At 38.0% G+C, this 21,521-nt stretch overlaps 2 protein-coding genes and 2 pseudogenes across 2 annotated transcripts; 3 read left to right on the top strand and 1 right to left on the bottom strand.

Moving 5' to 3' along the window:
- Positions 1–2,866: 2,866 nt before the first annotated feature.
- Positions 2,867–7,092, bottom strand: LOC107667338 (fibroleukin-like; annotated as a pseudogene).
- A 2,267-nt stretch (positions 7,093–9,359) lies between these two features.
- On the top strand, positions 9,360–10,444 carry LOC107667340 (histone H1x-like). Its single transcript, XM_016458970.1, has one exon. It carries the CDS (start codon positions 9,489–9,491, stop codon positions 9,984–9,986), a length of 498 nt encoding a protein of 165 aa, XP_016314456.1. The 5' UTR covers positions 9,360–9,488; the 3' UTR covers positions 9,987–10,444.
- Positions 10,445–11,192: 748 nt separating this feature from the next.
- On the top strand, positions 11,193–14,962 carry LOC107667339 (actin-related protein 2/3 complex subunit 4-like). Its single transcript, XM_016458969.1, has 6 exons — positions 11,193–11,275; positions 12,266–12,384; positions 12,909–13,020; positions 13,625–13,720; positions 13,896–14,066; positions 14,159–14,962. Exons 1-6 carry the CDS (start codon positions 11,273–11,275, stop codon positions 14,162–14,164), a joined length of 507 nt encoding a protein of 168 aa, XP_016314455.1. The 5' UTR covers positions 11,193–11,272; the 3' UTR covers positions 14,165–14,962.
- Positions 14,963–16,136: 1,174 nt separating this feature from the next.
- Positions 16,137–20,837, top strand: LOC107667313 (myosin heavy chain, fast skeletal muscle-like; annotated as a pseudogene).
- Positions 20,838–21,521: the final 684 nt, after the last annotated feature.

Here is a 21,521-nt window from a genome sequence, read left to right as displayed (position 1 = left end):
CAATTACATCCCATTAAGTAGCTTTTCAACTTTAAAAAGATCTGCTTCTGATTCAAATAGCTTGATGTTGAAATTTCCTTGGGGACAAATGCACACATTGTTTTCATTACTATGTGCAGTGTGCAAAAACGTGTGGTAAGAGAGTAAGTGTATGCGTGCATGAGTGTTTTCAGCTTTAAGGGGATGTGCTGGGTAACTGTTGCCCGCTTTGGGTTTCCGGACTGGGTGCCTGCAGACTGTTAGTTCCCCCTCTCCCTCTCCCTTTATCTCTCTCCCCATCACTCCTTTTATCTCCTTATCATACCAGCCAGGCACTCAGCCAGGATACTGTGGTAACAGCCGAGCTGGCTTCTGCTTCACCATAGTGATCTTGTTGGTGGAAACGAGAAGAGCAGAGAAGCCTTCATTGTGAGTAACTATGTATATTTGTGCTTGATCCACTTGATTCATTCACCAGCTAAACAAGCAAGGTGACATATGATGGACTGAATATCCACAAATAAGAGGCCTGTACTAAAGCCATCCACATTTGTGGGTGAACATCAAATCCACATGGTCTGTACATACTTAAAAATATGCCATTATAAAGTTGTATTTCTATTTTATAAGATACAGACAGTCGAGAGCAAAAACATCCCCAAACCCCTGTGCAAAATTATTTTCTGATGTCCCATGTTCTCTGTGTTCTGTAGACACAGGCCTGACAAAACTCATGCAACTGTATGGATGAAAAACTACAGTGTGCTGCAGCATGACTTGGTGTGTTTGAATGTGTATGTTAGTGAGTGTATGTGAAATGTCATATAGTCAGCAGATCATAGGCAAAAGGGTATTAATAGATACTGAGAACGTGTTGAACAGACTGACATTTATTTGTGAATATGACTAAAAGGAGCAGATTCAATAGAATCCCACTCCCATTGTTCGCCCTCTATAACACACACACTTTCTGTCTTTCAGGCATCAGGGATCAGAGGTCCGTCTTATTAGTGCTGTGCATGTGAGTTTGTTTGTGTACATTTTGTAACCTATGATGCCATGGCATCTCAACACTCTGACCACAGTGGCTTACAAGAAACCCTTTGCTTTCTTTGCCCCCAAACCCAATGCGTCCACAGTTTACTGTTATCCTTTCTTAGTTGAAGATGTATTAAGGATTTATGGCTTAGAATGTGTCAGTGGCAGGATAGTTTTGGTATGGCAGCCATTCACCTGGAGACTGAACAGAGAAAGTTCATGGGTAACAATGAGCTGAGCATACATATAAAACAAGGCCTTCAATCAGCCATTTGATACCTATTTATGTTGGTTCAGCTTGCATTAATTTCAGATGATAAGTGGGAACATTTCTGTGCATCGTTTTGGATTTTATTTCACTGCAGCACAACCACAAAGGGCCACCTTCGACCCGTTGAACTTTGACCTTTCTGCATTATGAATGATTTTAGCTATAAGGATAAAATACAGTCAGCCGGTCATTATCGCAGAAGAAACTCTGATGGGGTGATCAGGACCCTGAAGTGAAGGCTTAAAATTTGCACGGTAGGAAATCAGTTGACTGGCAGAACATACTATGATATAGTATATTGATCATTATACAGATTTGTCAACAGAAAAATTTGGGGGAAAGTATTCTAGAGAGTTGTTTAATAAACGTAACAATAACAGAAATCAGCAACAGATATTTTTTTCTGTATTATGATATATATTTGAGAAAACGGATTATTAAAAAAGGAAAAAGGAAGGGCGGTGACTTGGCTGGAGGCTGATGCGGAGTTTGCAGTCAATTATAAGAAAGGGGTGGGATTTAAGCAGATTAAATGATTGGAGAATGATTGCATACGTCGTTTCACTGGAAGATACAGTCATGACATTTTGATTAAGAATTACGAGATTAAAGAGCAACTGTAACTGAATAAAATAGTCTGCTTAAAATATGACATTTGGCATTTATTTTAGAACAAATGTTTATAAACGTGTTCTCATAGCATACAATTATCTAAAAATCTCAAGTTTAATGGCAGGTCCAGGTTATATAATTACAAGCTATTATTGAAATGAAATACTACAATGAAATAGTGCAAGAGATTACATGACAAGGATTTGTCATTTAAAAAACTTTTTTCATATGATGTTGCTAAAAAGAACATTATTTTGTGTATTTGGTGTAATGAAATGTGTTTATGCGGTTTAAGGTTCAAAAACACATTATTTTCCACATACTGTACATAACCACTGATTTCTAGTCGTGTCCTCTTTTGGAAGGCCAAACAAAGTAGTTTCGCTTTCATAACGAAACACAGCATCACACATGGCGGGCTTGAGTGAGCGGCGGCCGGCGGGCTAGAGAACGGCGCAGCCGGTGGGCTTGCGGCAACCACATGTGATGACCCCGGGCTGGACTCCGCTTCGTCCACGGTGAAAGCCGATCCTGCGACCCATAGCGCAAAGTTGATGTATTTCCTCAGCGACCAGCACGGATCAGCTTCAGGCATGACGAAGCGGATATCGTCCTCTTTTGGAAGGCCAAACGAAGTAGTTTCGCTTTCAAAATGAAACAGCGCCTACATGACATGGCAGTGGCGGCAACAACAATACTACAGCGAGAATAAAAGTTACGCCTTCTTTCTTTGCGTGAACATTTGGGCGGCGTTATGCAAATTTTCCCACATCGTGACGTAGACATGTGGGGGCGTGTTAGAATGAGCCATTTTAGGTAGGCGTGGTTGACTCTTAACTTTTATAAAGAATATCTCTTTGGATTTGAGACTTTAGTCTTTGCAACTTTACAGATCTTCTTTATGCACCAAGAGCTTGTAACACTCCAAAGAGAAAGGAAAAATTGAAATCGCATCATATGACCCCTTTAACTCCGCCTTGGTCTAGTTTTCATTTCAACACTCTTAAATGAGTATCTTTACCCTGTGCGTTAGTCAGTCAGGATATACCAGGTGCCCCAGTAGATGCCATCCGTGATGCCACTGTAACGCCCGTGGTAGTAGTGCCCATTGAGGTTAGCAGGCAAACAGGAATCAAACCACCAGCCTGCACCATAATAACGGGCACAGTTACCAGCAGCGTAGCGATCATGATCCCGGTCAAATTTGCTGAAAGCTCTGCCATCGTGATTGTACTGTTTGCTGTAACTGAATGCATTGTCAGCATCGCCATGGTAATCTCGAGCAGTTATGCGGAACCTTATGGAGAGAATATCACACATGCATCATAATAAGAAACTGAACTATTTTATACAGGTTTGTTGAGATTCTGCTTTGACACTAGTCTTACACCAGATACTAGTATGACTATGTGTGTGTATACCTCTGGTTTTCTCCTGCCACTTTAAAGTTATTATAGTTAGCATGACGTGTCTGTTCGTGCCAGTCTTGGAGAGTGATACGGAGCGTGTGATGCCCATTTGCAGTTAGTGCATACAGAACTGCGTTCCCTAATCAGTGCTCTGTCTGCGGGGAGCCGAATCCATCACGGTACTCCTGCCAGGTTCGGTTAAACTCAGTTTGTCCATCAAACCAGCGCTGGAACACCGTCCATCCCCCACCAGCTGAAACCATGTCACACACGGCCTGGAATGGACAAGTCGTAAAGAAATCACACATAGGCCTATAGAGTTGCCCCCAAAACTATTTGAACATTTAAAGGGATTCTGTCATCATTTACTTATCTTCAGGTTGTCCAAATCTACAAGCAAAATAGCTTAATAAATGTTTCTGTGGGATTATTTGTCCATACAATGAATGTCAATGGGGTCCAATTGGATGCAGTGTTATTTTAGAATTATTTATATATACTATTATAGTTTTTATTAGTATTTTGAATGAGCTTTATAGCCTTTATTTTTATACTTTCAGTTTTATTTTTGTTTCATGTGCTTTTGTAATTTAAATACATTTTTTTCAGTGTTAGTTTTAGTGTTCAGTTATGTAATTTTAGTGCTTCAACTTAAACTAAACAGAAATTAGAGCTGAATTGAAGTTTTTATTTTATTTTATTTTATTTCATTTTTATTTAAATGAACAAAAATGTTTTAATAGTTTTAGTTGATGTTAATCACCCTTTGATGACCGCTGGTGATCACCCCAGTGATCTTCAAAATCTTCTTTTGTGTTCCACAAAAATAATTTCATACCCTCATAGGTTTATAAATGATGACATGAAAATTTTCATTTTAAATTATTCATTTTTGAGTGAACTATCCCTCTAAGTCTGGACATGCATTAGGATGCAAAATATCAATCCAACCGGAATTTATTTCAAAACATTTACATTTATGAATTTGGCAGACATTTTTATCCGAAGCAACTTGTATTGAAGTACACTGTTTATCAAATTCATTCCCTGGAACTCAGACCTTGATGTCACTAGTGTCATGCTCCACTGTTTGAACTACAGGAATTTTTGTTTGGTTTAGTTTTAAAACAATAGCGGCAATGATATAAATATATTTGGCTTTCTCTACACTTTCTGTGCATTTAATGTTTATACCTCTAGCGCTGGCTACTTTGGATCAGGTTGTATGGTGAAGATTCCATTCTCTTTGATTCCTACTTGGTAGATCTCATGACAGTCTTGAGGGTAAAGCCCTGCAGAGGGAGGCACTGGCGTATAGATCCAAAGAAAACATCTGTGAACATTTGTGCAATAAATGTCCTAGTAGTCTGCTGGACTGCATAGTGTGTTTGTTCTGTGTGTGTGTGTGTGTGTGTGTGTGTGTATGTGTGTGTGTATAACTCACCTGTAGGAGTCCTTGGTTTGAGGCCATTAGGTTTAGAGTGTGTGATACTCTTCAGCAACAGCAGTAAGTCTTTCTCCCCATTTTTGCCCACCACACTTTCTATGACAGAAATAAAGAAAGCTCCTTAGTCAAAAAAATCCTAAGGTAATAAATACATCAAGAAATGTCTACAGGATTCCTGTTAGATTTAGCAAATGGCTGCAATATAACAAAGAGTGAAAAATTTAAGGGGGCCTGAATACTTTCCGTACCCACTGTATATATTTCATTAAATAATTTCTGACCTTAAAAAAATGACACTGATACATTTATTTATTTATTTTTGTTAAATAAACAAGGTGACTATAAAATGTTTAATAGTCCAGCATTCCGACACACTTCCATAACCATAATTAAAACAGCTATATAAATTAAAAGAGAAGCTGACTGAAATTATTATTTGATATGGTAATGCTTCATAATTTACCTGTTTGAAATTATATGATCCTACCTAGTATGTACTTTTGTATTCTTATAGATGTCTTAAATGCAAAGTATTTAGGGATGTGTGCTGTTGAATTTAACCAGTATTAATTATTATTCAACAGGCAAATACTGAATACAGGAATGATAACATATGCTAATATATATATATATATATATATATATATATATTACTCTTCAGCAACAGCAGTAAGTCTTTCTCCCCATTTTTGCCCACCACACTTTCTATGACAGAAATAAAGAAAGCTCCTTAGTCAAAAAAATCCTAAGGTAATAAATACATCAAGAAATGTCTACAGGATTCCTGTTAGATTTTCTATGATGGACCAATCCTAATAAATGGGAATGGAAATGTTCTTACAGAATTCTAGCACAAAACATCTTACAAAACACATAATCATAATGACTATTGCTAATATTCCTGTCAATTCTGTTTCCAAAATTATATAATGTCCCTAGGACATAAAAAGAAATGATTCACAATTTAAAACTCTCTCTGTGATTTCTTTCAACTATCAAATACAAAGCAATATGATTCCAAGAATCAAATAAGATGCTAAACTGTTCATACAGATAAAAACAAAGCAAAAAGAATGCAATACATGTTTTTAGAGTGTTTGAAGAATGCATTATTATTTATTTGATTATTTGCTAGTTGACTATTTGAGGATGGTTAGAGTTTGTTGTGAGGTTATACAAAGGTTAGAGAAAGGTAATGAGAGGGTCAGATTGGAACTGTCAAAGGTCAGTTTTCTTGCATTCCTAAGAACACCTCTGTTTGCTGAGTGTAAATTAGGTGTTAACTTAATTGAATGAACAGCAGGAATTAAAGAATGAATAAATTATGAAAAGAAAGAGTATTCAGTCTGTTTAACACACTGGAATCACACATTAATATGCTTTATCTAGGCATGTCCTATCAGGAAACATAAGAGACGTATGTTGTTAAATATAATGACCGAGTCTGGTGGCCATCTCTCTGAGTCTCTGACTATGGCAGTGGAGGTCACATTCTGTCAGCACCGCTGCCATAAGAGCCAGAAAGGCTACCAGTGAGTCAGAACCGTCTCCCTGACTCACAACCACTGATTCACGTTGCAGCATACAGCGCTGCAGCTGGATGAGACATTTCGATGTATCAGACACCTGCATGACACACATAAACATACACAGACATAAAAACACAAAGAACATGCATCTTAAATCTCAATCACCATATTCAACATTGTATACAAATTCTCTATATTCTATGACTTTTATCTTAGTGTCAGTAATATAGAGTTGTTAATGTTCCTTAATTATATATATATATATATATACAGATATATATATTACACACCCACAAAAGTTTTATTTGTTATTGGGATATTACCAACATATGAAAAGATTACATCATTTTTTTATAATACACAAAATAAAAACAACAAATATTAATAACATTGAAAAAACAAACAAATGCATTATATATACAGACACCTACATAGTAAGGTTTCACCTTTTAGCATGCCAAGTTAACTACACAAGTTAAAATGAACTAAAAATGAACAATACTTCTGCAGCATTTATTAATCTTAAGGGTAACTTAAAAAATATTTGTGCCCAGTACACTCTCAAATCTCTCACCGAGGATCATTTAGATCATATTACCTGTGCGTTTTAGTGGTTCTCTGGAGACTTTCTAAAACACGAATCCTGAGAGTGAGGGTGATGTATTTTGGGGGTGATGCTGTTGCACTGCAGCTCCCCTCACATCTGCCGTTGCGTGGCAAAGCCACCAGGATGTCCCTCTGTCAAAGCACATGGACACACATCATGTACGCTCCCAGCAAAAGCAAGGGAAAAACACACACACACATGCTGCTCAGGACACCACACGAGCTCAAAGAGATAGTATGCACCTGTTCCGTGTCTATTTCTCTATCTACTCTAACGGTATCTACTTTATACTACTTATCTTCAATAGGATTTTCTCTAGCCACACTCCTGTGTTCAGATCAGTATCATCTGCAGTCTATCATTGTCTTTCTTTCTCACTATGTACTCATCAGAGTCTCCTCTCCTGTTTTTCTCTTTTATTTGATCTTCTCTATCCCTCCCTCTCACTCTCTTCTGTTTGTGAGGCTCTTTTGGCTCAGATTCCTAGATAACTGTGGCTCTTTGCTGTCTGACATGCACTGGTACACCCACCCCCTAACACACACAAATACACACACTTGTTCCTATACGTCTACATGCACATGCAAACACTCAGCATCTAACTGGTCACATGAAATTTCACCATCAAATCCATCTAGGATCTACAAATAAACACACTCTCCCTTACAATCACATTCAAATACAAAGATAAAAATCCTCATCAGGTTTTAACTCAACCTTTGTACTGTGTGTGTCCTGTTTTGGAGTGTGTGTAACGTTTATTGAGTTTGTTAAGGGTCGTAAAAACTTTTCCTCTTTTAAAATTCCTCTTTTAACACTCTTATTAAAAGACACAGTCGCATACTAATATATATACATACACGGGCAGGGAAGGAGAAAAATCTTTTGAATAGGGTGACCTCTGCTAAACTTTGACCTTTAACCTTTCTCTGTCTCAAGCGGGAAGGTGTGAGACCTATTTTATTTCTGAGGTGTTTGCTCTTTGTGTGCTTGGGTGCTATAACAACTGTGTAACTGTAAATGTGCCAACATGCATATTAGAGTCAACGCATGACTCACCTGCAGGTGGTAATGAACAGATCAAAAATCACTATGTTGGGTTATTTCCTCATCAAAGTGTAATTCATCGGGGTGCAGAAAAGTAAGACATACATTTTCAATTTGTATTAAATTTAAGAGATCTGTGCCCTGTTATTATGCGTTACACCTACAAGGTTTGGAAGATGCGAACACCTTGTACATGTGTTTATAAAATTTCAACACAAACCATTATCAGTAGGTATAGATTGCCATCTAGTGCTGAATGTCTGGGATAAAGGCATTTAGAGGAGAAAGTGAATTATTTTGAAAATTTTTGAAATTCTCTGAATTGTATTATTTATTATTCTCTGAAATATTTCGAAATATGTTTTGAAACTATCAGAAGTATCACGTTATGGTTATATTAACCAAATCTGTATCCTGTGCGGAAGGACTAACTATACAAATGAATTCTGTGGCGACCCCTGAAGTTTTTAACAGCTCATGCCACAATAGGGGCGGAGCTTGCTCAACATTTTTGAAAAATACCCCATTGTTAGTTAGACTCACTGTTAAACTAAACTTTGATTTGTTATCATATCGTGTTTTAGCATAATTTAAACTATATGTCTCATGCCGTAATAGTTTTTATGGTCTTCTTACTGTACCAACTCTTATTGTCCAGATGGTCAAAATTAAATCACAGAAAGTTTTAGTTTATCTCTAATCTGTCATCGTTACCGCTCATGTTACAGCTCAGTGCAGTAAAGATCCTTTGAGATGCTAACTATGACTAGATGTTCCTGTAACGAGTTGTCAGACTCATCAAATTCTAGCAATTTGAGCTCAACACCTTTGATATTAAACCGTTTAAAACATAAAAAGTGTGGTGACTAACGTACCATACAACGGTCAAATACTCGAAATGTAATGTTTTTATTCGAGCAAAAAAAAAAATCACTTTCACACACAGGCGCAGAAGAACACAGTGTTAAGTCACCAGGAACAAGAGCAAAGCAAAGAAAAAGTTTGCCAATACACAGCCACTGGAGGGCGTATAATGTGTTAGTTGAGTGAAATTAAACTGCTTGCATCTCGAAGGCGTTTGGTAAACACGGACTGAGTAGTATAATTTTAGAATCGTTACTTTCTCAATTTTCACAGCAAGTTTATTGTACGAACGGTCTCAATATCTATAAAAAGATTTTCGTTCGCAAAGTAAGTGCCCCTACCCAAAATCGCAAGGAAAAGCAGAAGATCTTTTCTTTGCTTTCTCGCGCCACGATTTAGCATTTATTTCACCACTTTTGCACACTGTCAGAAAGAGCACCTTTTGCACTTCCCATATGAATAATTTAGCTTAGTAATATATGTCAAACTAACAAGATAATAGCTCCCAAAGTCGTGGAAGAAAACAACTCCACAAGCGCCTCTTCTGACGGGTGTTGTTGTTCTCAATCACGTCCGCGTGGCGCAGTCAAATCTTATGATTCAAAACGCTGAGATGATGCTCGCATGCTAGAGCTGATATTCTCTCGTTCTCGGAAACACCCATATATATGCATCAAATTTGATCATGTCTGCTGAGGTCGAAGAGTCAGCACCCGCCCAAGCCCCTGCTCCAGCAGCAACCAAAACGAAGAAGACATCGGCAAATAAGGCAAAACCTGCCGTGACTGCTTCTCCAGCTAAAAAGAAGAAAAAGAAGAGCAAGGGGCCCGGCAAGTACAGCCAGCTCGTCATCGATGCGATCCGAACCCTGGGCGAGAAAAACGGTTCATCGCTTTTCAAGATATACAAGGAAGCGAAGAGAGTGAGCTGGTTTGATCAGCAGAACGGCCGCATGTATCTGCGCTACTCCATCCGCGCGCTCCTGCTCAACGACACGCTCGTACAGGTGAAGGGACTGGGAGCCAACGGCTCGTTCAAACTCAATGAGAAGGCATTTGAGAAAAAGCCAAAGAAGAGTGCCACCAAGGCTACCAAGACAGAAAAACCTGCAAAGCCGGCGTACAAAAAAGATGCGACCAAGAAAGTGACTGCAAATAATAACGCCAAAAAAGAGCCCCGTTAAAAAGAAGACCTCGAAGAAGACGAGTGTTAAGAAGGCGACACCCAAACCGAAGAAAGCAGCTGCAAAAAGCCAAAAGTCCCGGTGAAGACGGCAACTAAGGCGAAGAAATCAAAATAGACTTTCTGTGAAAATGAAGAATAATATTTTTGTATATAGCTTATTGGAAAGAGAACGCAGAGATAAGGGGAATCGTTTTTTAAATATATATTTAGATATTTTTGTTGACTTTAGGTATGCTGTCATTTAGGGTTTGATGTAGTTCTTCTAGAAACGGCTTCAACCCACTTTAGTTTCTGCACTGCTGCAAGACGTCATGCTTTTTTTTTTTCATGGAAGTGACTGTTTCGTTTGCTGCACTAAACAGGATACTTGGTACTAGCTAACTAGACGAAGATGAACGCTTTGTGAATATAAGCTAGAACTGTGTTTTTTCATATGAAATGTTGCTGAACTGCAAACAAAAAACATATGTCCAATAAATCTCTGATTTTTAAATAAAAATGACTGCACAACCTTCTTGACGGGTGTTTAATGGGGATGCCTTTTAACCTGTTCATTTAAACAACAGCGTAAATATATCGCAAGATTAGATTAACGATTCAATTTAATGATATTACCTTGAGCACTTTGTGTGTAAACAGTAAAGGGTGCATGCACAAAACTCATTTGAAATCACCAGTGAAAAAGGAAATACATTTAAAACTACTTATCTGGGATCTAATCAAGTTGTTGGAGATCTAAACTTTTTTTATTCGCCAAATCTTATAATGTTTGTGACAATAATATTTATCTTTTCATGTTTTTTTATGTATGTTCTTACATTTTCCCCATACTGCTGTTTTTTTAAATCCCTGCGGAGCTCTTTAAAAAAGACCCTCATGCAAAATGTGGTTTTAAATATGATACACAAATATTAAGTGGTAAAGCAGTTTAGATACAATAGTACTGTGAATACAAATAAAAAAAAGTTTTAAGTTCTGCCACCACTACAAACTGACAAGAACCTCCTCTGTTACAACATTGCAAAAAAATGTTTGTATCAAGTAAAGTCCATAGTAAGCATTAATGTCAGCGAATGAAGCATAATACAGGCATGTTAGCCCCTTTCAGTATCAATATGTCTTCGACTAGAAACAGTAGGTACAGAAAAATCAGTTCGAATTTTACAGTCGTCGCCCCCTACTTGGTGAAAAGTTGTTATCTTCCAATGAGATGAGTGGCGTTACTCGCGGAAGTCGCCCGGTGTTTGTAGCACTTCCGTCTTCGGCTCCAGCGGGTACACGGAAATGGTAGGATTGCCTTTCAGCACTTCGGGAAACAAGACAAACTGTGTTTTGTATATATAATTTTTATTACATGAATTATAATACTGTTGTGACGCAAATGTCTGATTGCTGGTGTTTGTTTCTGCGTTGGTATGAAGTTGCTCGGTCGGCTCGTAGAGCTAATTCACTTGCTAACATCCCCACCCTTATTCCCCAGTCGCGGGTTGACTGATATTGATTTGACAATTTAATATGTATTAACAATGCCAGCGCTCTGAAATCCAGGATTTTTGTATTATGGGCAAGCCAACTCAAACGGACCTGTTTCATATTGAATTTTAATCGATGGCCAGCAAATAATCAATAGGCAAACCTTTATTATTAAATATACCAGTGTCGTGCTACAAATTTTGTTTCTTCAGTACTGTTACGCATTTGAATAAACGGGTGTATAAGTGCAAATTCTGTTGATCTAGTTGCTGGTTACTTCTGTGATATTTACTTGTTTTGCTTATGCACACCACAACATGTCATAGGTGCTTATCCCAGCTATCAGTATAACAATATTAACTTGCTTTAGGTATGTTAATTATGTGTACAGGCAACTGTCTGTTTTAGAGTCTAGTTCTATGCAGTGAGCTATTTCTGAATTCAAGGCAGCCCACAATACTAAACAAGGTCAGTGTTTTAATATTCATCATCTTTCATGCAGGTTTTGCACTTCCTCAATGTCTTGAATTGAAGTCCAGGAAGTGTAAGGCTTCAGAAGTGTGCAGTCTATGAAAAGATTCTTGGTGTTTGCAGGTTGACTGAGCCACTTAATGTGTACAGCATAGTTTTTTTTTTCTTTGGAGGACTGCAGAAGTACAGTATCCCAAGAATTCCCCTGCAGGTTCAGGCGTGTGTGGAACAAATAGAGTGGAAGTTGTGAGCCATTTGCTAAGTGCTTGCTTGCTGTAAGGTAGCTGACATGGTTCATCCTGAGTACTGATTTAGTTTGATTCCTTTCATCAGACGGCGACTCTGCGCCCATACCTGAATGCGGTGCGTGCTACACTGCAGGCAGCTCTCTGTCTGGAAAACTTCTCCTCGCAGGTGGTTGAAAGACACAACAAACCTGAGGTTGAAGTCCGGTAAGTGTGTGTGACTGTTTGCATATGTGTTTTATTTGTGTGTAAGCGTTACATGATTCATATAGGTCAGTGGCGTACATCTGGCTGCTTAAAAACTTAACATTAAAATTTTTAAATGTTTGCAATATGAGGTAGATAGTTTGAAAGCGAATACTAGCAGAAGTTGCAGTAAACAGCCAAACCTAATCTACCAATTCAATATATTCTTCAAAATTTCATTTCAGCTTTTAAAGAAATAGTGGACATATGAGAATTTCTAATGTTTTACGCATGAGCATCTGGGGTTTAGTTTTATATTAAGTTTTTTGTTTTGCTCATGGTCCTTAAATGCATGACATCATGAGACCCCCTGATAGTGTTGTTATGCAGCAGATTTTAGGCCATTTGATGGTGATTCAGCATGCCAGTTTAAAACCACTTGTGGTGCAGACTGCAATAGACACTTAGCCTATATATACTGCATTGTATGCAGAATGTCAGTGTGTTTGTGTGTATGCTTTACTATTTTTGTCTTATCTCAACAGGAGCAGTAAGGAGCTGTTGCTTCAGCCTGTTGTAATCAGTAGGAATGATAAAGAGAAGATCTTAATAGAAGGTTCCATCAACTCTGTGCGAGTCAGCATTGCTGTCAAACAGGTTAGAACACTCGTTGTTTTACCCTAAACTCACTCTTTCTATCCTTTCAGAGATGGGTCTTGAAATATTGTTATATACTGAAAACTGAAAATGTTCTAATACAAAAAGAGAAGTATTGTGGTGATGAGACGAGAGGGAGGTTGGTTTCACTCTGACTCAACACATGCAGTCCACTGAAAGCCAGTGGTTTTCAACCAGGGGCCCACTAAAGAGCCTCAGCAAATTTCCAAGGGCGCAGCGGGATTTAAATTTAATAAATTGTCATTTATGTTTTAAAATAATCATGCGCTATTAAAACGCAAACAAGCAAGGTGTATTCGTAATGGATTAGTTTAATATATCCAAATTGGAAAACAAGCATTTTTTCATAATTACAGCAGAAATACCAAAAATATAAATACCAGTATGTTGGTAGAGGGGGTCCTTTGAATATTGTGTTGGTGATTTTGGGCATTTTGAGTCACAAAGGTTGAGAACCACTGCGGAAGGCCAGTAGGTATGTGATTTATGTTTCAATAGAATAAGCTAAGGATCCAGTTTGATGGCTTGTTTCTGTCTTTAATGGTCTGTGATTGGATGATGCATCTCAACTGGTCCATTGAAGGCTGATGAGATTGAAAAGATCCTGTGTCACAAGTTCATGCGCTTCATGATGATGAGAGCTGAGAACTTCTTCATCCTGCGAAGAAAACCTGTCGAGGTGAGAGCGATAGGAGAAACGTACAAAAACACTAGGCCTGTTTCTGTGATTACAAAGCTTTGTGTTCGCAGTTCATTTTTATTTCTTGCCAACAAATATCTTAAGTTCTTTGTTGTGAAATGTCTACATGTAATATGATATTTTAACGGTGAATAACCCTCCTTTCTTTTGTCAGGGATACGACATCAGTTTCCTCATTACTAACTTCCACACAGAACAAATGTACAAGCATAAGTTAGTGGATTTTGTCATCCATTTCATGGAGGAGATCGATAAGGAAATCAGTGAGATGAAACTGTCAGTCAACGCCAGGGCTCGCGTAGTTGCAGAGGAGTTCCTCAAAAATGTGAGTCTCTCTGGAACATGATTTAATAGAATGAAAAGTTAACTGTCACACCAGCAAACTCTCTTACTCTGTATTCTGTTTGTGCTCAACAGTTTTAGGAAATGATCAGTACACCTTCTACTGGCTGCAATACCTGTGTCACATTGGAGGCCGGAAAAACTGATGGAGAGCTGTGGGGCTACTGAGGAAGTAGTTAAGGTGCGATTTGTTTCCTGGACCACCAGCAAAGGTGGAACAGCTGGATCCAGAGGGTGTCGTCTGTCACAGGAATTAATTCAGAGTATTGCAGTATTGTAACTCAAGAGCAAACTGATGGCTTTCACAGACAGCCACAGTACTTCTTTTGTTATTGTTTTATTCCTTTGTTTGACTTTTTTTTCTCATTTTTTAAACTTGTGCTAATGGCCTAATTTTGTTTTAAAAGTATTTTGTTTCTTCACACTCTGCAGTTCCATTTGTGTATTGTCTCTGTTCATCTTATCTCAAATCCCTTTGTTATTATTTAGTAGTAGTGAAGCGCTCACAACGTTGCAATATTCTGAATATGCCTCTGCTTTCCCTCGTGCTCATGAATATTAATGAGTAGGTACTGTACATATTAAAAAGGATAGACTCATTTTACCTCTGCCTTTCTAATAAACCTTAAAATCAGGGTGGGTCTATATAAATGAAGCCTTATTGATGCTCATGAGCACTAAGGAAAAATGTTCAATGTCCAATCATTTAAACGGTTTGTTTTGTCAGTGTTTTTTATAAATATGTATACTGTGTTTAGATTTTTCAAGGTAAGTTTTGATATAAAAAAAAAAACTCACGCTGCTGCACATGGATTTTACGAATCATATCAGTCATGGCAAAATAATGATGATGCTAAATAAATCCCTTTATTGCTTGTATTGTGTTGTGTACGGTGGGAATGACCGCTCTTTCAATTTAGGTTCAATTGCTTATTGTGGTAAGTTTTGTTGCAGTCTGCCTTCTGTACATTTTGAATGTTACAGTATGTACAATACAATGACGGCCCATATTTGAAGAGCCTGAGAAGGATCAGTAACTATTTGATATGCAGCCCCCTGTATTTTTAACTATTTGATATGCAAAACCTTTTTATGATATTAAAAAAAAAAAAAGCTCATCACAAGAAATTCAAATAGTAGAAGTTACCTATTTTTAGTTGTTTATCCACACAGCCAAGGTCCGGTAACTCACCTTTCTTCTGTGTCACATATGTACAAACTACCATATGTTAGTATCCTAATTAAGGAACTAAGAAATTGGTGTTATTGTAATTTTTTTTCTTTTATTTAATTTGATTTATTTTCAATTTTTAAAAAACAAATCTAGGGATCTGCCATTTATTGCACAGACTTAGGGAGAATAAGAAACCTTTATTAATGCAAATAAGACTAATTTGACTAATATTTTGGAGTTGGCAATACTTTTATAAAAAGTATTGTTATTTAGTTTGATCTGTTTTCTCTTTTTGTAGTATAGCAAAGAATTGATAGCAATCTCATGTTTACATGTTACAACTTTTTTCTCTTTTTATAATTAAAATGAGATCAAATAAAAGTACTCACCTATCTGTTCTCCCTTCAGGCTCTTGTATATTTTGTGTTGTTTTCGAAGGGCAGCTGCATGAGTGCATCTATATTTGTTCTTAATCCTTATAAGATGATAATATGAAATCTGAAATATCATATATCCCTTTTTATTGAGGAGATGAGCTCACCCTTGTGAGTAACCTCTTGAGAATTTTTTAGAGCCCTTTTCCCTTTTACAGAGCCCCTATCTTGTTTCCCATCCCAAGGAAACTGAGTGTAATTGGGATAAATCATTTGATCCCTTGTTGAACTGATGGGAGGTTCTTTGACAACCACAAGAGATGGGTCAAGAAATAAAGCTGGCAGAGATGAAGTTGCCCTTACTGTACCATAAAAATAAAAAAAAAAACAGGTCAAATAATTCTCTTCGGATCACATAAGTGTAACAACTATTGTATTTAAACAATGTCATTACATTGTTTAGAGCATTAAATTTAAAAAAAAAATTATATTTCATTCATAAGTTATGCTAGGTCCTTGGTAAAGGACATCGGGACTCAATTAAAAAACATAAAATAAAAAGACATGAATGAACATGCATAGGCAAAAACAATAGATTTTTTTTAAATCACCAATACATTTTTAGTTTTCAGGATTTTTTTTTTTTTTTTTACCAAACTTTGTATAAAGATAATTCTCAACTATGTTATAACAGAATGATTTGATATACCATTTTTCTCTTACGCAAATTGTGTGTAAAATGGCCATAAACAGGTTTTCTCGTGGCATGTATAGTCTCAGAGAAATTCACTAAAATATAATGTCCTCATATGAGGATGCAGGGTCTCAGGAGGTTAAACCTAAGGTCTTAAGCTAAGAGTAAGGGCGGGGTTGACCTTGTTGCTATGGATGATGTCACCGTGCATACTAACTATGCACAAAGTGATTGGCTGATAGGGAAGGGGTCTCTGTCAGAGATTGATTTATTCATAGACATATTGTAGAGTGCAATATTATGTGGCCATATTCAAATAAATGTTAAAAATAAAAATGTTAATTGCCACATTCAAATAAAGATTTTAAAATGCAGGCTAAGTGTCAAGCTAAAGTATATGTTCAGCTAATTGTCAGCCTCTTACATGTATGCTTCTCATTATTGGTGAATATGCATATAAACAGCCTTTTAATTAACAAAGTAGAATAATCATGGCTGATAGTAAGACATGCAAACATAAAAGAAAACCAAACTGGACACAAGCACAGCTGTTACTTCTTGCCCAGCTAGTTAATGAAAACAACAATATAATCAAAGGCAAATCTGGAGTTGGGATAACCTCCAAAACCAAAGATGATACCTTTATAAAAGCTCATTATCGTCAAATATTTCTAAAATGTTTATGTTCTGAGGGAGATTGCCGGCAACAGCCATTTTAGGATAGCTTAGGTCTTAGTGACTTAGGAGTCCTCTTCACTACTCCTAACGTTTCACAGATTTAGGAGCTAGTTTTAGTGCTAAAACACTTTGTGAAATACTTTTAGAGCAAAAAATTAGGAGTCCTCAATTTAGGACTGAAAGAAACACCCATTATTTTTAAGATTTTCTCCTAAATTAGCGAGTTATGAGCTACTTAGCCTTAAGATGTTTTGTGAATACGGGCCCTGATCTCTCCAGGGAACTTGAGGAGATCAGCGAGAGGCTTGAAGAAGCAGGTGGTGCCACTGCTGCCCAGATGTCGCCACATCAAAGGCACGAGAATTGCTTTTCCTGAATATTGCGTTTTTAATACAACAGTCATATTTATAGCAATTTTCCTTTCAGGGTAACTTGTAGAAGATGTGCTGTACTCTTGAAGATCAACTGAGTGAAATTAAAACCAAAAACGATGAAACGATCTGTCAACTAAATGAGATAAGTGCACAAAAAGCAAGACTGGCTACAGAGAATGGTATTTTTTAGTACAAAGCCACACTTCAAACTCCAAATTAAAGGTTTTGCCTACATTTTCAAGGATTCATGGAATTGTTCTTTCTTTTAAAAGGTGAATTCAGTCGTCAGCTAGAGGAAAAAGAGGCTCTTGTTTCTCAGTTGACTAGAGGCAAGCAAGCTTTCACCCAGCAGATTGAGGAGCTTAAGAGACACATTGAGGAAGAAACCAAGATAATTGTTTAGTGTTTTGGAACAAGTGTCTCGTACCGGGTATTAGCAACATTAGCAAATAATGCTTTTTGTTGCTTTTCAGTCAACACGACATGACTGTAATCTGCTCAGAGAGCAGTACGAGGAGGAACAGGAGGCCAAAGCTGAGCTCCAGTGTGGCATGTCGAAGGCTAACAGTGAGGAAGCTCAGTAGAGAACCAAATATGAGACTGATGCCATTCAGCGTACTGAAGAGCTTGAGGAAGCAAAGTAAATGAAATCACCTGTTTAAATGTCCTCACAACAGGAAATAAAGTAGAAGCAATGACTAACATTTCATTGTTGCGCTTAGGAAAAAGCTTGCTCAGCGCTTACAGCATGCTGAGGAGTCCATTGAGGCTGTGAACTCAAAGTGTGCCTCTCTGGAAAAAAACAAGCAGCAACTGCAGGGTGAAGTTGAAGATCTCATGACTGATGTGGAGAGAGCTATTGTTCTTGCTGCCAATCTTGACAAGAAGCAACAGAACTTTGACAAGGTACAGGATGTATTAATTGCTGCTGATTGTTTATACAACAACATAAACTTTGCTAATCTTTGTCTTTGCTCTCAAATTAATTTGACTTTTTTCAAGGTTCTGGCAGAGTGGAAGGCAAAAGTATTAGGAAAGCCAAGCAGAACTGGAAGGAGCTCAGAAAGAGGCCCGTTCCCTTAGTACACAGCTTTTTAAGATGAAGAACTCCTTTGAAGAAGCCCTGGACCATTTGGATACCCTCAAGAGGGAGAACAAAAACCTTCAACGTAAGATTTTTTTCACAATTACAAAGTGCAGATGAGAGAGAGACAGTTTCTATGCTTGCATGTGAATACTCTCATTTTTATATTATTCATAGAGGAAATCTCTGACTTGACTGAACAAATTGGTGAGACTGGGAAGACCATTCATGAGTTGGAGAAAGCCAAGAAGACAGTCGAAACAGAGAAAATAGAAATCCAGACCGCTCTTGAGGAAGCTGAGGTAAGCTGAAGTTTTTCTGAATAACTATAATATAATACTTTACAAAACTGCTTTTTTGTAATGTTAACTGATTATTGCTCTTGTACTGGTCAACAGGGAACCCTGGAACATGAGGAATCTAAGATTATACGTATCCAGCTTGAGCTAAGCCAAGTAAAATGGGAGATTGATCGTAGAAAGATGAGGAAATAGAACAGATCAAAAGGAATAGCCAAAGAGTGATTGATTCCATGCACAGCACTCTAGACTCTGAGATCAGGAGCAGAAATGAAGCCCTAAGAGTCAAGAAGAAGATGGAAGGAGACCTAAATGAGATGGAGATTCAGCATGAACCATGCAAATTGCCAGGTGGCTGAAGCTCAGAAACATCTCAGGAACATCCAAGGACAGCTCAAGGTAAAATCGTGGAGCTCTTGTAAAAGTTCCAGTTGTCCTCAGCTGGGAGCTGAACCTCATCCTCTTAAGTACTTATTCCACTGAAACAAGTTATTCGTCTTTTAATAGGATGCCCAACTGCACCTTGATGATGCTCTGAGGGGTCAAGAGAACTTGAAAGAACAGGTTGCTATGGTTGAACGCAGGAACAACCTAATGCAGGCCGAGATTGAGGAGCTGAGATCTGCTCTAGAGCAGACTGAGAGAGGCCGCAAAGTGGCTGAGCAGGAACTGGTGGATGCCAGTGAGCGTGTAGGACTTCTACACTCCCAGGTTTGTTTTCAAGTGTTTCCAATTTAATTAATCTGGGCTCTTAGACAGAATAGTCAATGGTAAACCATGTTACTTTCCAATATACAGAACACCAGTCTCATCAACACCAAAAAGAAGCTTGAGGCCAATTTAGTTCAAATCCAAGGTGAAGAGGATGATGCTGTTCAGGAGGCACGAAATGCAGAGGAGAAGGCTAAAAAGCTATTACTGATGTAAGTGCCTATTTGTATGAAAATACACATTGATATGTTCTATATGACCACATGTACATAAAAGTACACACATTTTTATCCAGTCAAATCCTATTAATTACATCTAGTGAACACTGAAAAAGAGCTGTAGTCATGCCATGTGTGATTGCAGGCCGCCATGATGGCAGAAGAGCTGAAGAAAGAACAAGATACAAGTGCTCATCTTGAGAGGATGAAGAATAACCTGGAGGTTACAGTCAAAGACCTGCAGCACCGTCTGAATGAGGCTGAGAGTTTGGCCATGAAGGGTGGAAAGAAGCAGCTCCAGAAACTGGAAACTAGGGTACACTTTTGTGCAATATGTAAGAAGGTTATGAAATCCAAAGGGTACACTAGAATTTTTGTAATCTATTTTTTTTCTCGATCTATTTCTCAGGTTCGTGAACTGGAAAGTGAGGTTGAGGCTGAGCAAAGAAAAAGTGGAGAAGCTGTTAAAGGAGTTCGGAAGTATGAGAGAAGAGTGAAGGAACTCACTTACCGGGTAGGTGATTTTACTTAACTTCTGAAAAGGAATGGTTCATCAACAGAGCAACTTTAGTTACAATGCTGAGTCTTTTTAACAGACTGAAAAGGATAAGAAGAATATAACCAGATTGCAGGATCTGGTGGACAAACGGCAGTTGAAAGTGAAGTCCTATAAGAGACAAGCTGAGGAAGCTGTAAGTACAGTATTATAATGGTCATATTTCATCATAATCAAGACATCATTATTTTGTTTGACGATTTAATAAACTACTGATTCCTGGGTAATCTCATCACAGGAGGAACAGGCCAGCACTCACCTGGCAAGGTACAGGAAGGTGCAGCATGAGATGGAGGAAGCCCAGGAGAGAGCTGACATCACTGAGTCCCAGGTCAACAAGCTCAGGGCAAAGAGCCGTGATGTCGGAAAGGTATTTTTAAAAAGTTATTTATTCCAAACTTGTTGACTACTGAGTATACACAAACTAAACTCAAAGGTCCAGAATATTTGACTGTTATTTATGTTTTTTTTCCCTGTTTTTTTCCCGCAGGGAAAAGAGGTTGCAGAGTGAATATCACATTTCAATAAGATACAGCAACAAACAATCATGTTATATGAGTTTGTGCTGAGTCTGAGTCATGTGAATAAAGTTGACCACCAAACAACAATGGCTGCAGTTTTTCTTTTATTTAAAGGGGTCATATGATGCGATTTCAAATTTTCCTTTCTCTTTGAAGCTCTTGGTGCATAAAGAATATCTGTAAAGTTGCAAAGACTAAAGTCTCAAATCCAAAGAGATATTCTTTATAAAATTTAAGAGTCAACCACGCCTACCTAAAACGGCTCGTTCTAACAGGCACCCACATGTCTACGTCACGATGTGGTAAGATTTGCATAACGCCGCCCAAATGTTCACGCAAAGAAAGAAGGCGTAACTTTTATTCTCGCTGTAGTATTGTTGCTGCCGCCATGTCGTGAAGCCGCTGTGTGTTTCGTTGTGAAAGCGAAACTACTTTGTTTGGCCTTCCAAAAGAGGACGATATCCGCTTCGCCATGCCTAGAGCTGATCCGTGCTGGTCGCTGAGGAAATACATCAACTTCGCGCTGTGGATCGCCGGATCGGCTTTCACCGTGGACGAAGCGGAGTCCAGCCCGGGGTCATCACATGTGATTGCCGCAAGCCCGCCGGCCTCTCCTTCGTCGAATCCGCCGGACGCGCCGTTCTCATAAAAATCATATAAATGAAAATATAATGAAAATGTATACTTATCTGTGGAGGAACCCAACTGCATCCACCAAGAGATAGAGAGGCTTTGTAAGCAGCAGATCTTTGCAA

Source organism: Sinocyclocheilus anshuiensis, unplaced genomic scaffold, assembly GCF_001515605.1.
Source record: "Sinocyclocheilus anshuiensis isolate Anshui unplaced genomic scaffold, SAMN03320099.WGS_v1.1 scaffold964, whole genome shotgun sequence".
NCBI classification, from domain to species: domain Eukaryota; kingdom Metazoa; phylum Chordata; class Actinopteri; order Cypriniformes; family Cyprinidae; genus Sinocyclocheilus; species Sinocyclocheilus anshuiensis.
Note: the sequence above shows the minus strand (reverse complement) of the source record. Positions and strands in the feature narration are given on the sequence as shown.

What these genes read in the sequence shown, in the direction of transcription:
- LOC107667340 (XM_016458970.1), top strand. Translation starts at nt 9,489, where the DNA reads ATGTCTGCTGAGGTCGAAGAGTCAGCACCCGCCCAAGCCCCTGCTCCA.
- LOC107667339 (XM_016458969.1), top strand. An exon ending in AAACCTGAGGTTGAAGTCCG is followed by an intron (nt 12,385 to 12,908) that starts GTAAGTGTGTGT and finishes TTATCTCAACAG; the next exon opens with GAGCAGTAAGGAGCTGTTGC. An exon ending in TGCGAAGAAAACCTGTCGAG is followed by an intron (nt 13,721 to 13,895) that starts GTGAGAGCGATA and finishes TTCTTTTGTCAG; the next exon opens with GGATACGACATCAGTTTCCT.